The sequence below is a fragment of the Borostomias antarcticus genome (genome assembly GCF_949987555.1).
Source record: "Borostomias antarcticus genome assembly, chromosome: 2".
NCBI lineage: Eukaryota > Metazoa > Chordata > Actinopteri > Stomiiformes > Stomiidae > Borostomias > Borostomias antarcticus.
Genome location: NC_140235.1, coordinates 23,852,615 through 23,869,285, shown reverse-complemented (window position 1 = coordinate 23,869,285; position 16,671 = coordinate 23,852,615). Strand labels below are relative to the sequence as shown.

Genomic DNA, 16,671 nt, shown 5'->3' with positions numbered 1-16,671 from the left:
TATATTACTAGCACAGTAGGTAATAACCGTATTACTAGCACAGTAAGTAATAACCGTATTAGTAGCACAGTAAGTAGTAACTGTATTACTATAACAGTAAGTAATAACTATAAGTAGCACAGTAAGTAATAACTATTAGTACCACAGTAAGTAATAACTGTATAAGTGGCACAATAAGCAATAAGTGTATTACTAGTACAGTAAGTAATAATTGTATTAGTAGCACAGTAAGTAATAACTATTCGTAGCACAGTAAGTAATAACTGTACTACTAGCACAGTAAGTAATAACTATATAGCTAATACAGTAGGCTAAGTAATAACTGCATTACTAGGACAGCAAGTAATAACTGTATTAGGAGCACAGTAAGTAATAACTGTATACAGTAGATAATACAGTAAGTAATAACTGTATTACTAGGACAGTAAGTAATAACTGTATTACTAGGAAAGTAAGTACAATAATACCTGTATTAGTAGCACAGCAAGTAATACTGTATTAGTGCCACAGTAGTATTACTTGCACAGTAAATAATAACTATATTATCACTCTGACCTCCAGCCTGCCCTCTGTGACCTGTGACCCCTGTGACCTCTGCTTCTCCAGGTGAACTACAGGAAGGGGAAACTGGAGCTGCGCAACTACAGCGCCCTGGCGGACAGACCTGACATCGTCAACGCCACACAGGCTACCAAACTGGCCAGCGACGTGAGTGTGTGTGTGTGTTGGATTGTGTGTTACGTGTGTGTCTCTTTGAGTGTGTATGTCTATGTCTGTGTGTGCATATGTTTCTGTGCATGTGTGTTATTTGTGTGCCTGAGTGTGTGTTTGTGTGTGTGTGTGTGTGTGTGTTACGTGTGTGTCTGTGTGTGTGTGTGTGTGTATCTGTGTGTCTGTGTGTGCGTTAGTCGGTTAACACTCATTAAACATTCACCACCACCACCAACAGTCCCAGCCCCCAGCTGTGCTCCCTGTCTCATTGAACCTGCATAATTTACAGTCCATGTACATAACTGGTCTGTTATACCAGGAGACTGGGACATCATGGTGAAATACGACTACATTATTCATAACCATTTTTTTTTTTTTTTTTCATCTCTCTATTTCTCTCTCTTTCTCTTTATGTGTTGCTTTTTTTTTCTTTCTGTATTTTACTTTCTCTCTCTGTCTCTGTCTCTCTCTCTCTCTCTCTCTCTCTCTCTCTCTCTCTCTGTGTGTGTGTGTGTGTAGGTAGTCTACAGGAGCAAGACTAAACATGAGGTGTACATGTCTGTTCTGGGCCGGTCTGACATAGAACACGCCAAGGAGGCCTCTAAACTGGCCAGCCAGGTAACTCACAGACACACACACACGCACACACATACACACACACACACACACACACACACACACACACACACAGAGGAGAGGGGAAGAGGAGAGAAGAGGGGACGGTATTAGAGAGCTGTGTATTTATTAGTGGTGTCGTGCCCTCTGGCCCGTGTTAATGGAAGGACAGCCATGCCTACGGGCTGATCTGCTGAGTCGCCCGTCTGACTGCAGTACTGATGTGTCATGATCCCTGCAGCGAGAGGAGAGGAGGGAGGGGGAGGGGGAGGAGAGGAGGGAGGGAGGGAGGGGGAGGAGAGGAGAGGAGGAGGGTGGAGAGGGAGAGTGAAGAGGTGGGGAATGACTGGGCTCTATCTGTGCGCCTGCTTCATCTTTTCAACTGACACCTCACTTTCTCTCCCTTTTATCCCCTTATCCCTTTCCGCCTCTCCCTCCGTCACTTCTCCCTCCCTCCCTCCTCCCTCCCTCCCTCCCTCCCTCCCTCCCTCCTCTCTCTCTCCATATCTCCAGGTGAAGTACAAGGAGAAGTTTGAGAAGGACTTCAAGGGCCAGAAGCCCCAGTATAACCCTGGAGACTGTCTGTCCTTCAAACACACACAAGCGGCCTCCGCTCTGGCCAGCCAGGTACTGTACGCATGCACGCGCACACACACACACACACACACACACACACACACACACACACATACACACACTCAGGTCCCGGTCCTGTACTTTGATCCTGTTGGATCTTACAGGTGTGTTTGGGATCCTACTGAGTCTTGCAGGTGTATGTTCGTTCCTAGCCTGGCTCCAGCCCGTGAATCACACGGCCACTCTCATTTTCGAAATGCGTTTCAGGGTCTGGAAAGGCTCTCGCCAGAATTCCTGGTTGGAATTCCAACCAGGCCAATCAGCATCCTTTGAATGCAATGACGGAATTAAATGGCGCAATGCGATTGGTTAGAGGGTGAACTAATCACTGACGACTCCCTCTGTGGCAGTGCCCATCAGAAAACGACTGCAGTGGGAGTACTTTCATGAAGTGAAACAAAATGGCCATTCAGCCTGTGAGTGTCAGGCTAACTAGATCTTCATTTGGCAGCAGAGTGCATACAATATAAACTGGATGGGGGCGCATACTCTCCTATGAAAAACACCTTTCAAAAATCAAAAACAAGTTCACTTACATATCAGCACACAACACACACACAAACACACACACAGGGACACATTCCATTCAGGTTCCAGAGTGTGTGCGTTACTGCTCTTAAACAAACACACACGCAGACTTCTCACACTGTATAGTTCATACAGTGTCATTACCATGGCAACCATTGAAAGTCAAATATGGGTTGTTTTGGAGCAAGAGAGATGAGAGGAGAACAGTATTACTGTGAGGGGAGAGGACAGGAGAGGAGGAGGGGAGAGGGGAAGAGAGAAGAGAAGAGGAGGGGGAAGGAGAGGGGAGGGGGAAGAGAGAAAAGGAGAGGGGAAGGAGAAGAGTGGAGAGGAGATTAGTTATTTTTGTTCAAACGGTTTCCTATGCATCTAGTTGATAATGTTGTTGTTGTTGTTAGTTGTGATTGTGGTGTTGTTGTTGATGTGGTTATTTTTGTTGTTGTTGAGAATGATGTTGTTGTGGTTGTTTCCAGGTGAAATATAAGACCAATCAGAACCAGAAGGTGGAGTCATCTGCAGACCTGCCCAACCTTCTACACCTTGAGCATGCACTGCACGCCAGCAAGCTGCAGAGCAATGTATGCTGATTGGTTAATTGATTGATTGATTTTCATTGGCTGAATGGTTGATATATTAGTTGATTAATTCATGAATTGGTTGGTGATCATGGGCAAGCATACTAGCTAGTGTGTGTGTGTGTGTCTGTCTGTCTGTCCAGGTGGAGTATAAGAAGAAGTATGAGCAGGCTAAAGGACATTACCATGTAGTCCTAGACACGGCTGAACAGCTCCACCACAGGGAGAACGCGGTACTGCATAGCCAGGTAGGACGGCACACACACTCACTCACTCACTCACTCACTCACTCACTCACACTCACAGACACATACAACCACGCACACACACACTCACACAAATAATTGTTACATTGAAAATGCAATATACCATACTTCATTTTGGGCGTGACTGTATGCGTGTATGTATACGTGACTGTGTGTGTGTGTGTGTGTGTGTGTGTGCGTGTACATGTGTAGGTGAAGTACAGGGAGGAGTATGAGAAGAACAAGGGTCGTTCTCAGATGGACTTTGGAGACACTCAGACCTACAAGGTCTCCAAGGAGGCGCAGAAGATGCAGAGTGAGGTGAGGAGACACACACTGATATAACACACACACACACACACACACACACACACACACACACACACACACACACACACACACACACACACAGATGCACTTATTCACTTTCACTATCACTGTAAAAACTAAAATGCTATGTTGTTCTCTACTTCTACCCTCTCTCTCTCCCCCTCTCTCTCTCCCTCTCTACCCCCCCCCCCTCTCAGAGAGAGTACAGGAAGGAGTATGAGGAGCAGGTGAAGGGGCGGGCTATTGTGGATATGGAGCTCACCCCCGGCTACCTGACAGCACTTCATGCCACCGGCCTAATCAGTGAGGTCATTACATTACATTACATTACAGTCATTTGGCAGACACTTTTATCCAAAGCGAATTACAATAATTGCATTTGACGTAGAAAGTCAGTGTACTGTACTACAACTCGCCAGAACTCACAAGTGCATCTCCTTTCTAAACAAGTGACTAAGAGCATAATCTAGTGCTGAAGGCAAAGTGGAAGAATAGCAAACTAAAAATACAGTCAGGCCATAAGGACACACACCCCACACACACACACACACACATGCATCACACAGGTGCACCCCACAAGGCACACACTGTACACACATACACACCACAAGGCTGCATGCAGCACACACAGCACCCCAAGTGGCCGTTAAGGGGGACTGTCTTGATTGATTGGTTGATTGGTTGATTGGTTGATTGGTTGGTTGATTGATTGATTGATTGATTGATTGATTGATTGATTGGTTGATTGGTTGATTGATTGATTGATTGATTGATTGATTGATTGATTGATTGACGTCTAATCCCTGCCCCCCTGCTGTCCTGTTCCACCAGAAAGAGTACAGGAAAGATCTGGAACAGGACGTGAAGGGGCGGGGTTTATCAGGCCTGGAGGCGACGCCTGATTTGCTACGAGCCAAGAACGCCAGTCTGATACTCAGTGAGGTACTGGAGCCTTCTTTCTTCTCTTACTCTTTTGCTCTCTCTCTCTCTGCTCTGACTTTGAGATACGATCAACTTTATTGTCCCCTGAGTGGAAAATTATCTTGGATTCCATATGCAGCTGTGTATCTAGTACAAACTGGACAACATCAAACACAAGAGACATGTCATAGCACAAGACCAGCACGTACAGTGTAATGGAATTTAACTGATCTAGTCAAAAAAGGATTTACCAAGATTCGCTCAAAAGGTTAAGTCTGGTTTATTGTGAAAACATACGACCGCAAGGACCTTCTGGACAACCCAACAGAGTGGTCTATCCAGACAAGTGAGTTTGAGCTCGCCTAGTACCCCCTTATATGTGCTCAAAACACAGGTATGGTGCTTCCAGGATGTGATTGGCTACTCCATTGTACGTCATATGAAATGGCAGGCGTGGCCAAGAGTACAGACATGTGACATGAGAAAAAGGCGGCAATTGGGGACAAAGGATGGTTATTCTGTTGTAGACAGCACAGCTATGTGAATATTTGGGGGAGGTGATGAATTACAAAAGGAGAGAGAGGACAAAGGTTTAAGGTGTTTGGATGTAAATTCCTCAACAACAGCAGTGGTCTTTCTGTTCCACATCCCCTCTGTCCTGGGAGGTGACAGCAGTAGTCTTTATGTTCCACATCCCCTCTGTCCTGGGAGGTGACAGCAGCGTCCTGTCTGTTCCCCTCTGACAGAGGGAGTACCGTAGGGACCTGGACACTGAGATCATCGGTAAAGGCATGGAGCTGAGCTCTGACGTCCTGGACATGCAGAGGGCCAAGAAGGCCTCCGAGATCACCAGCCAGGTAGGGACACTCACGCACGCATGTGCATGCACACACACACACACACACACACACACACACACACACACACACACACACACACTGTGTGTGTGTACATGTGTTTATGTCCTTTGTATTTCTATTTAAGTGGACATAAATTATTCAAATGTGTGTGTGTGTGTGTGTGTGTGTGTGTGTGTGTGTGTGTGTGCGTGCGTGCGTGCATGCGTGCGTGTGTGTGTTGCAGGTGTCCTACAAGCAGGCGGCCCAGCTGAGAGAGAGCTCGTACGGGATGGTGACGGACACTCCTGAACTCCTGCACGCTGCTTACCTGAAGGACGTCTACAGCCAGGTGAGGGAGGCAGGAGAGAGGGATGGAGGGAGGGTTGGATGGATGGATGGATGGATGGATCATTGGTGTGTGTGTGTGTGTGTGTGTGTGTGTGTGTGTGTGTGTCCTGTAGAAGAAGTATAAGGACGAGGCAGAGAAGATGAAAGGATCGTACGCTGTGGTGTCAGACACTCCTGAGATGGAGAGAGTCAAGAACAACCAGAGGAACATCAGCTCTGTGAGTGGAGACACACACGCACGCACACACACACACGCACACACACGCACACACACGCACGCACACACACACACACACACTCACGCACAACCACACACACACACTCTCACGCACAATCACACACACGCACGCACACACACACACTCTCACACACAACCACACACACACTCATACGCACACACACACTCATACTCACACACACACACGCACACACAAATAGGCACACAAACACACACACGCACGCACACATACATGCACACACACACACACTCTCTCTCATACATGCACCCGCCCACACAACCACACTCATATTATTTCAAGTTACATGGCAGAATTACAGAAGCTTCAGTCATTCAAATTTCATGGTATGTATCATGATTTCATGCAGCACTCATTTTAATGCACCCAGCATGTGTTGGTTATATGAATCTTATTTCATATTTACAAAGCATTTTGCACATCGTAGCCTACATTTAGTGCTGGTTAGTGGTTAGATGTTGCTTTTTCTCTTACATTTCTGCATTAGCTCTCTGCGCTTACTCACAGACACAGAACATCTCCCTGAATGTTGACACTCAAAGTGCAAAGTTGTAACAGTTTTGCTGAGTTGGGTTTTTGTAATTTTTATGTATTTCCTTTGTTCAGATGGTTAGGGTTAGCTCAGAGGCCATATATAACCTCTCCTCTCTCCTACCACCTCTCTCCCATCTCCTACCTCCTCTTTTATCTCTCCTCTCTCCTACCTCATCTCTCCTGTCTCCTACCTCCTCTTTCATGTCTCCTCTCTCCTACCACCTCTCTCCTGTCTCCTACCTCCTCTTGCATGTCTCCTCTCTCCTCTCCAGATGCATTACACCTGGGACTCTAAGGTGATGAAGGGTCTGAAGTCGTCAGTGACTGATACTCCAGAGATTGTGCTGGCCAGAGAGAACACCAAGAAGATCAGCAATGTAAGTGTAACCTTCACATAAACAAATAAACCATACATGTTACATTCGTATAAACAAACAAACACAAACAAACAAACAAACAAACAAGCAAACCATATATGTTACATCCACATAAACAAAACATAACATTCACAGAAAAAACATCACTTAACAGAAAGGAACTAACAAATGTGTCACCAAATGTGTCACCAACAACCAAATATAGGTCCAGAGTAACGTCCTGTGTGTGAGCAGTACTTCCTGTGTGTGACCCCCAGGCTCAGTACAGAGAAGGGGTGGGGAGCGGCACCGCTGTCATGGACACACCTGAGATGGAGCGGGTCCGCAGGAACCAGGAGAACATCAGCTCAGTGAGACACACACGCACACACACACACACACACATACCAGCACACACACACACACCAGCACACACACACACACACCAGCACACACACACACGCACACACACACACGCACACACACACACGCACACACACACACACACACACACACACACTCTTCTGACCTCTGACCTGATAGGAAGGATGTATAGAACAGAGGCCTCCTTGTCTTTGAGGCTTGTGTTTGTTTGAACAAACAAATGAATAGATTAATGTATTTCACAACTATGTTACACATTTATAGGGAGGTATGCAGTGTAGTGGGGAACCATGCACTAGTGAACATGAGAATGACATCAGGCCAGAAGTATATCTCCACTCCCAGAGCAAACACACAGACAGATCTATCACACTGGACCAGAACACACACACACACACACCCCCAGAGCGAACACACAGACAGTTCTGCATATATCACACTGGATCAGAACACACACGCACGCACGCACACACACACACACACACACACACACACACACACACACACACACACACTGTTCTGGTCCAGTGTGATAGAACTGTCTGTGTGTGTGTGTTCTGGTCCAGTATGATGGAACTGTCTGTGTGTTTGCTCTGGGAGTGTGTGTGTGTATGTGTGTGTGTGTGTATCTGCTGTTTGTGGCAGGTCATTAGCAGACCACAGAACAATCCTCCATTGATAGCCCAGACAGACAGGAGGGCCAGAGCACCGGCGCCATGGTGACCAGACCAGGTCACCGTTAGCAACCTGGCTGTCACTTACAAACGAGCCCCGTAGCTGTGGGCGGGGCCAGGCGGGAGGGACTGGCTGGCAGGACGATTGCCCTCTAAACAACGCAATGTGACACAAGAATAAATTGTTTTATTCACTCATTCATTAATTATTCATTCATCCACATATCTCCTCTATCCCTCCCTCCCTCCCCTCTCTCTCTCTCTCATCCCTCTGCCTCCTCCCCGTCTCCAGGTGAAGTATAAGAAGCGGGCCTGGCACGCCACCAGTGTGGGCATGACTCCTGAGCTGGAGAGAGTCAGACACAACCAGGACAACATCAGCTCGGCAAGTCAACACAACTACAGGACGCACCATACCATAATAAACCACACTATACCATGATAGACCGCACTGTGCTGTACTATAATATACTACAATACATCCTCTGTACTGTTTCCGTATACTATCCCTTGTGTGTGTGTGTGTGTTAATGCGTGTCCTTCCAGGTGAAGTACCAGCGCGGGCTGCAGGAGATGAGGGGGAGGAGCTGCTCCGAGCTGGACACTCCCGAATATAGGCGTGCCAGGAAGTCACAGGATAGCATCTCCATGGTAGCGCTGATGTTGCCATGGTGGCGGCGCTGCTGGCCGTGGGCGGAGCTTCTGCTAACATAACTGAAGAGCACGCCGGGGTGGGCATGTGGCACCGGTATTAACTCGGAGCGACTGTACGCACGTGCGTGTGTGTGTGTGTGTGAGAGAGAGAGGTTTGTAACTAATAAAGGATTTTTACATGCTTTCGTGTGGAGTTTTATTTGCTCACTGACCAAATGCACCCTTAACAGTGTGTGTGCGTGTGAAGGGTTAGGGAGAGTGTGTGTGTGTGTGTGTGTGTGTGTGTGTGTGTGTGTGTGAGAGCATATGAGTGTTATCATGTACGTGTTTTTGTGTGTGTTTGTGCTTGTTCTACTCCTGGCTCAGTGTGTCTTGTGTGAAACCACTCTGTCCACTCACTATCTATCACCTTTGATCCGGGAAAACCAATGGTCTTGAGAGTTGATCTATGTATGTGCTCTCTTCATTGACGTGTGTGTGTGTGTTTGTGTTCCCTCACTCTTCCAGGTAAAGTATCATGAGGACTTTGAGAGGGAGAGGGGGAGGGGCTACACATCGGCGATGGAAGACATGGGCATGGATAGGCTGCAGCGGGCCAATCAGATGATGACGGAGGCGGGGTATAAGGGGGCCCACCCCCAGGTGGTGGAGATGGACAGACGACCCGGCATCATCGTAGGTGAGGAGCACAGGTCAAAGTTCATAGGTCATGGGATCATCATGTTGCAGTGTCTACAGGTTCATTTTAGATCAAAAGACACTTGGTTTGGAGATTCCCTGATGGTTCAAGCAAGAATGTTTCAGGTCGACATTGACTAACTCCCTCTGCGTTTTTCTCGCCTTCTCTCATTGGCTGAAAGCTGTTTGTTTTTCCCTCTGTTAAAGGCTGAATGCCAGCCTTTCTATTTCTTGTTTGTTCAGTCCTATCCAGGTTCTCACAACACATGGACCAATCACATGCGTCTGTTTCTTTTGTTCCTCCTTCCTGTGTCTCCTGTAAATAACCTTTGACCTCCTGTGACCTCTGCCCCCTGTCTCTGGGGTAAAAGACATGAAGGTGTGGAGGACCGACCCCGGCTCCATCTTTGACTTTGACCCAGTGGAGGATCAGATCCAGTCAAAGAGCCTGAGGGGAATGTCTGGTACTGACCTCCATACGCCCAGTAAACAGGTCACCTCCATACATAAACATGTCACCTCCATTCGCCCAGTAAACAGGTCACCTCCATACATAAACATGTCACCTCCATTCGCCCAGTAAACAGGTCACCTCCATACATAAACATGTCACCTCCATTCGCCCAGTAAACAGGTCACCTCCATACATAAACATGTCACCTCCATACGCCCAGTAAACAGGTCACCTCCATACATAAACATGTCACCTCCATTCGCCCAGTAAACAGGTCACCTCCATACATAAACATGTCACCTCCATTCGCCCAGTAAACAGGTCACCTCCATACATAAACATGTCACCTCCATTCGCCCAGTAAACAGGTCACCTCCATACATAAACATGTCACCTCCATTCGCCCAGTAAACAGGTCACCTCCATACATAAACATGTCACCTCCATTCGCTCAGTAAACAGGTCACCTCCATACATAAACATGTCACCTCCATTTGCCCAGTAAACATGTCACCTCCATACATAAACAGGTCACCTCCATACATAAACATGTCACCTCCATACGCCCAGTAAACAGGTCAACACCATACATAAACATGTCACCTCCATACGCCCAGTAAACAGGTCAACACCATATACCCAGTAAACATGTCACCTCCATACATAAACATGTCAACACCATACATAAACATGTCACCTCCATACATAAACATGTCAACACCATACATAAACAGATCACCTCCATACATAAACATGTCACCTCCATACACCCAGTAAACATGTCAACACCATACATAAACATGTCACCTCCATACACCTAGTAGGCTAAACATGTCACCTTGACATGAATATGTCACCTTCACACCTCTTCTCTTCTCTGATGTCATCTCATCTCCTGTCTTATTTCTCTCCTCTTATCTGTTGCATTTCTGTTCACCCTCTGGTCACTGTACACTACCATTACTCATGTATTTTCTCAATTTTATTGTCTTCCCCTATGTCCTGATGGTGTCATTTTTCCCCCATTTCCTACCTGTGTCATGTCATCATCCCTTCATCCTTCTGCTTGTCTCTCTCTCTCTTGTGTCTTGGTGTCCTTTCTGTTACATCCCCCTGCCTCTACTCTCTCCTCCTGTCACCTCCTATCCCTGTGTGTGTGTGTGTGTGTGTGTGCTGCCCCCTGCTGGTGGTGGCGTGTCAGAGCGGGCCAGCCGGCTGAGCAGGCAGCATTCCCAGCAGTCTGCCCTCTCCTCCCGGCCTCCCTCCGTCAGCACCCTGGCCTCCGAGCCCTGGGACAAGAGCCTGTCCATCTGCAGCAGCTCCTCCACAACAGGTCCGCCCTGTATGCGTGTGTGTGTGTGCCTTGGGCGATCGCGGCTTGTGTTCTAACTCTCACCGTTCTCCTCCTAACCCACAGCAAACAGGCTATCACTTTTTTTTTTCTTTAAAGAAAAAAAAAATCTTATTCCCAGGTTGATGCGTGGTAGCGCCATCTTGGTTTGAGATGCATTGTGGACTGGTTTAATCCCCACCTAACCCCAATCAACCCCCAGCAATCAGCACTGAACCCAAGCCTGTGTGTAACGTGGATTGTGTTTATTAACAACCCTGGTCTTCTGTTCCAGTCCTCAGCATCAGCTCTTAGAACGGGACTCCTGAAGGGCGTTATATTGTTTCAAAAACACACTTTTGACCACCCAGCTCTCTGCCCCCAACCCTCCCCCCCCCCCCCCCACCTCAGCTCCAGTCCTCCCCGGGGCGTACCGCCAGGGTGCCCAGCAGCAGCAGGGGTACGGCTACATGCACCAGACCAGCATGTCCTCTGTGAGGTCCGTCCAGTCCTCCCCTCACTCTACCACCATGGTACGTTCACACGCATATTACGTCTCAAATGATTTGTCGATCATGCGTACGACCATTTTGTCAGTCGATTACTTCCCCATGACTGACAACCATAGAATTGGAATAAACTTATATATTTGATACGGTATAGTTCGGCCTTTTGTTCCATGCGGGTAGCCATGCCATAACTGTCTTCCGGTTGCCGTGACGTCCGTCCCAGAGGGTGTACCGTGCTCTGTACGACTACGCGGCGCAGGACCACGATGAGGTGTCCTTCCAGGACGGTGACATCATCGTGAACGCCCAGTCCATCGACGAGGGCTGGATGTACGGGACGGTGCAGCGCACAGGGAGGTCCGGCATGCTGCCGGCCAACTACGTGGAGGGCTTCAACTGAGACGGCGACGTGTTCCTGTCAGCAACGGGGGATTCCTCTCCTTCCCCTCCGCCCCTCTCCTCCGTATTCTCCCTTTCTCATGTCTCCTCTCCTCTTCTCCCTCGCTCTCTTCTCTCGTCCTCTCCTTCCTCCCCTCCTCCCTCCTCCGCCCATCAGTAGTGAGACCTGCCACGTTCTATTCCTTTATTTTCGGTTCTATTTCAGTTAGACACCAACACTAACCTGTTTCTACAAAAGGAACATGAGGGACAGCAGACAGCCTCACTGCTCAGTCCAACCCTGGATGACTGGAGCAGGCAGGCAGACAGACAGACAGACAGACAGACAGACAGACAGACAGACAGACAGACAGACAGACAGACAGACAGACAGACAGACAGGCAGGGAGACAGACAGGCAGGGAGACCAACAGGCAAACTGACAGACAGAAAGACAGACAGATAAAATGAGAGACAGGCAGACAAAGTGAGGGAGAGATACATATACAGATATGTTCTTATATTATTAATACACCGCTACATGTTTTTATTGGCACACAGTAAGCTTGCAAACTGCTAATTAGATACCCAAACATATACCTAATGGCGAGACATAGTACAACCAGAATGTTCACTTTTAGTAAGTTCTAAATTTAAGATCTATGTAACTTGTCATCATGGTGTGGATCAATCGTTGTACAGTATCTCACTGCCGACTTTCACTCTCTGCGGACAAATATTAAATATTATTTGGGATAAAGAAGATTAGAACTGAAAAATCTGTAATCTTGTAGTATTATAGATTTTATTATATCATCTTGAGCAACAGACTACAATTATGTTGATGATCATGGAGTGACGTGGTGAGGGGACAGAAAAGAACTCGCAAAATCGTTTTTTTCTTGATAAGTTTATAAACCATTTTATATCCAGATGTTTTGCTCCTAGTAGGTGCTACTTTGGTTTTAAATGTCATAAATGTCACTGTAAAAAAAAAAAGAAAAAAAAAAAGTTGCATTTTCAGTTTGTATGTCAACACTGATTTTGTGTTTGTTTAGATCGACAGGTCTAATTTGTCACTTTTTATCTCAAGTTAACCGACATTTAATTTTTGTCATGGTTTGCAGTGCGTCACGTGTGGAGAATAAAATTGCTTTGTCAACAGTTTTGTGTGTGTGACCTACTTATGACCGCAGGAAATATGTTGATTTTATTTATAGCCTACTTCACATAATAACAGCACCAGCGATATCAATCTGGGCAGGTGGAGAACTGGAGGAGTCTGCTGGTGTTCACATAGGCTACACACACACACACACACACACACACACACACACACAGTCTCTCTCTTGCCTGTCTTTCTCAAACACACAGTGGCATTTTATTTGTTTTACCTTTTAATTTATTATTGAACTACAGTAGGATGCCAACACACAGGAACTGGGTACACATAACTATTCAGTCATTTAGATCTAAAGAAGTTTCAGTCAGATGAGGAGTCTGCATCTGAATGCTTTGCTTAAGGGAGAATTCACAGGAACCAGACAGAACTGTCTAGTTTACTGTAAATGGCTGCGTCTGTGCCACGTACACCATAACACTGAGACATGAGTCTGATGGTGACATTCTCTTTCACAGCCTCCACTATAGGCAACGAGCTACCACTGTATGTCTCCTCACGTGTGATGGTAGCCTACAAGAAACACCCTTCACAGCTTGAACCATATAGGCCTATGCTAGGCTACTCCTTACGGGATTGCCCGTCCAGTGTTGTCGCATACTGTTTGGCACCAGCCCAACCTGCTGAATGTCCCAGTACCAAACAAAACTCTCCAGCCCAGTTGGCAGGCTGCTCACCTCTCCATTGCCCAAATTGACTTTGATGATTATGTCTTGGCTGCCCCCGGTGGTGGGCGAGCCGTTGACGGAGACACCCTCTCCTTGTGAAGGGATCATCACCGTGGGGGTTCTGGGTAGGACGAGGGGTTAACCTTAGGTCAAACGTAAATATGATGCATGCTCTGGACTTAATTATGAAAACGGGCCAGGAGCAGACTCACCTGGGCCGTGTCCGAATGTGCATACTGCATACTGCCTACTATATAGTAGGCCTACCCACTATATAGTACCTACTACTCCATGCAGTATGCGGAATAAATGTAGTATACTACTTCTATACTAGTCTCCAGCGGAAATGACGGTGGTGCGTAGCTACGTACGGCTGTTTTCGTCATACCCAGCTTGAACCTGTGCCGGTAAAATCTGTGGTAAAATTTGGTACCTTTTTCCTTCCATTTAACGAAAAATGTTTCCTTTCCCATCCGATTTTTGTGCGGCTGCAGCTGCCGCCAGGAGAAGACGGCGTTTTCGTGCAAGGAGAAGAGCAATCATGCGATTGCTTCTCGTCCTACTGGAGGCTGAGGTAAATATTAACGTTAACGTTAGCTAGCTAGCTAACGTAATGCACTCGATTAGCATAACCCTACCCACCCACCTAACACTAGCGTTACACCCCTTGTACAAATGTAATGGTAGCCTATAGTAAACCCAGCTAGCTAGTTAAACTCTGCCAAGTGCAGTTTACCTCCCCTTGTTTCCCTTCATTGACTAATACAAGTGATTAGAAAATAGTAAAATCCCAGCCTCATTTACTTCACTGCACCCCCTGATTTGTACAGACATCATTATCTGTAACTTACAGACATAATTATCTCTAACTTAGAACTAAATGTATCTGGTATCATCATTGGCGATTTTATAGGGGGGGCAGGGGGGGCAAGTGCCCCCCCTGATTGGACAGCCCAACTCTGCTCAGATTCTTTAAAAAAAAAAAAAAATCTTTTTTATTTATTTTTTACTAATTAACACAATTATTAAATACATAATTGTGGTTTGTACTAGTTTGTGTTAGATCATCATTCATTTTAAAAGTGTATTTATTACTTAAATTAGGCTACCTTTAAAAATATATATATATTCATAATCCACTAATGGCACAACTCGTCCGTCGAAGTCATCTGACTGTACTGCTCAGTGCTCAACAAGCCACAACTAGCAAACCTGCTCATAATGGCAAAAAGAGCTATAAAAACAATTTACCACTTCTTCATAAAATAAAATAAAATCATCTGGCAATGCTAATGAAGAAGCTACCACTCGAAATGAGCTACCACTCACCATCGGCGAGGAAGCTAGCACCAGCAGGCAGTTGCAATTTGATGTTGTGATGTTGGGTATGGCCTAGTGCTCGGTCATAAAGTCATATTGACATGCTCGTGGTGTCTAGATGAAGTTTGATGCGTTGTACATATTGAATTGTCATACGGATTTATTATTAGCATACTGTTCACAACTGGTATTCTTTGTAAATAGATGGGACGAGACTGCAGAACTGTTTTGTTTTTTTTCTCACGTCAAAATGTTGCCCCCCCTACTCTCAGAGGGTAAAATCGCCTATGGGTATCATATTGCTAAATAAATATATGCCATCAGCACAAATGAGTTAAAGTTCGCCCTAAATGTTCCCTTCTCTAGGCCCGCAGGGAAGACAGAGGTGCCTATACTCAGGTGAACCTCCGCGGTCCTCGGATCCCTGGAGATGCCCTCAGAGATCGTCTCGCAGCGGCAGCATCGGCACCAGATGCCTGCATCCCTGCTCTTCGTGAGCATGACTACCTGGCATAAGTACCCAAATAAGTGCCCCCAGCAGTTCATTGCTTTGAGGCTTACGACATGCCCAGTTGGACATCAGTTCTTTATACAGCCTTGAGGCTGACATCAATCAGTTCCGTTTGCTTTACCCAGCATGACTCAGTTCTTGAGGTTTAAACATCAGTTTGTTATGGACAGCCCTGAGGCTTATACAATGTACCTGTCTAACCTTCTTATTAGCAGTGTATTTGTTCAAATGTAAATGTATTGGTTTAAATATAAATTTGAGTAAATGTAGGCATAATATTTTGCATTTCACAATTTTCTGACATGATAATCAGTTCTTCTAGTTTTTTGGGAGACAACAGATCAGCGTTCTCGCCGCGTCTCCTGTCAGTACCTCTTATGAGGGAAGCTAATGATCTGGCCAAATTTAAACAATTCAAAGTAAAGTGTATTTCTGAAGACCATGGTGTAATAAACATTTATAAAGTAAAATGTTTGTTGAATTTCTTCCATATACCGTTATACATGCCACTCTAGATGTAAAGTTTCCTCTTTTTGTATAGCATTTCTACCAAACTGCAGTATCTACTTACTATAGTGTACACCTACACATTGAAGGCATCAGACATGCTTGTCCATTGAGATCCATGTCGTGTAACTTGGAGGGTCTAATCACTCAGCGAACAGGAGGAATGACATTATGAAGTGACATTTGCTCTCTTTTGACTGGGCATACCTACATTAAAAGAAATGAGACAAGAGGCCGATGTAATTGAACAAAGTTTAATAAATAAATTAACCAAACACAAATCTTAAAGATAAAAAATAAACTATTTAGATAAGGCTCCCTCCAGCAACTTCATCAGTCTCTCCTCCTTTTCCCTGCACTCCCTCTCCCTCTGCTGTCTTTCATCAAAGCGCCGCGTGATCAGGGGCTGCATTCTGTGCAGCTAGCTACATGAGGCTATTGCTAAAGGACAGGTTAACTAAAAGGAGATTTACAAGTTTTACCGGCATCGTTTTAGGTTATTTGTTGTTTCCCCAACAACAAGTAAGAA

At 46.0% G+C, this 16,671-nt stretch overlaps 1 protein-coding gene across 3 annotated transcripts in view; it reads left to right on the top strand.

Annotated features, from left to right (window-relative positions):
- The window catches only part of LOC311320722 (LIM zinc-binding domain-containing Nebulette-like), a gene marked incomplete at its 3' end in the record, with an annotated part of 62,866 nt that extends 50,888 nt beyond the window's left edge, over positions 1–11,978 (top strand). Inside the window, exons 5-8 of one of the 3 annotated variants that reach the window (XM_084452538.1) lie at positions 9,115–9,286; positions 9,657–9,749; positions 11,481–11,602; positions 11,802–11,978. In XM_084452538.1, coding sequence (XP_084308664.1) covers positions 9,115–9,286; positions 9,657–9,749; positions 11,481–11,602; positions 11,802–11,978 — 564 coding nt within the window. The remainder of the gene's footprint in view (positions 1–9,114; positions 9,287–9,656; positions 9,750–11,480; positions 11,603–11,801) is intronic. The other 2 variants (XM_084452540.1, XM_084452539.1) reach the window with 2 other exon arrangements.
- Positions 11,979–16,671: the final 4,693 nt, after the last annotated feature.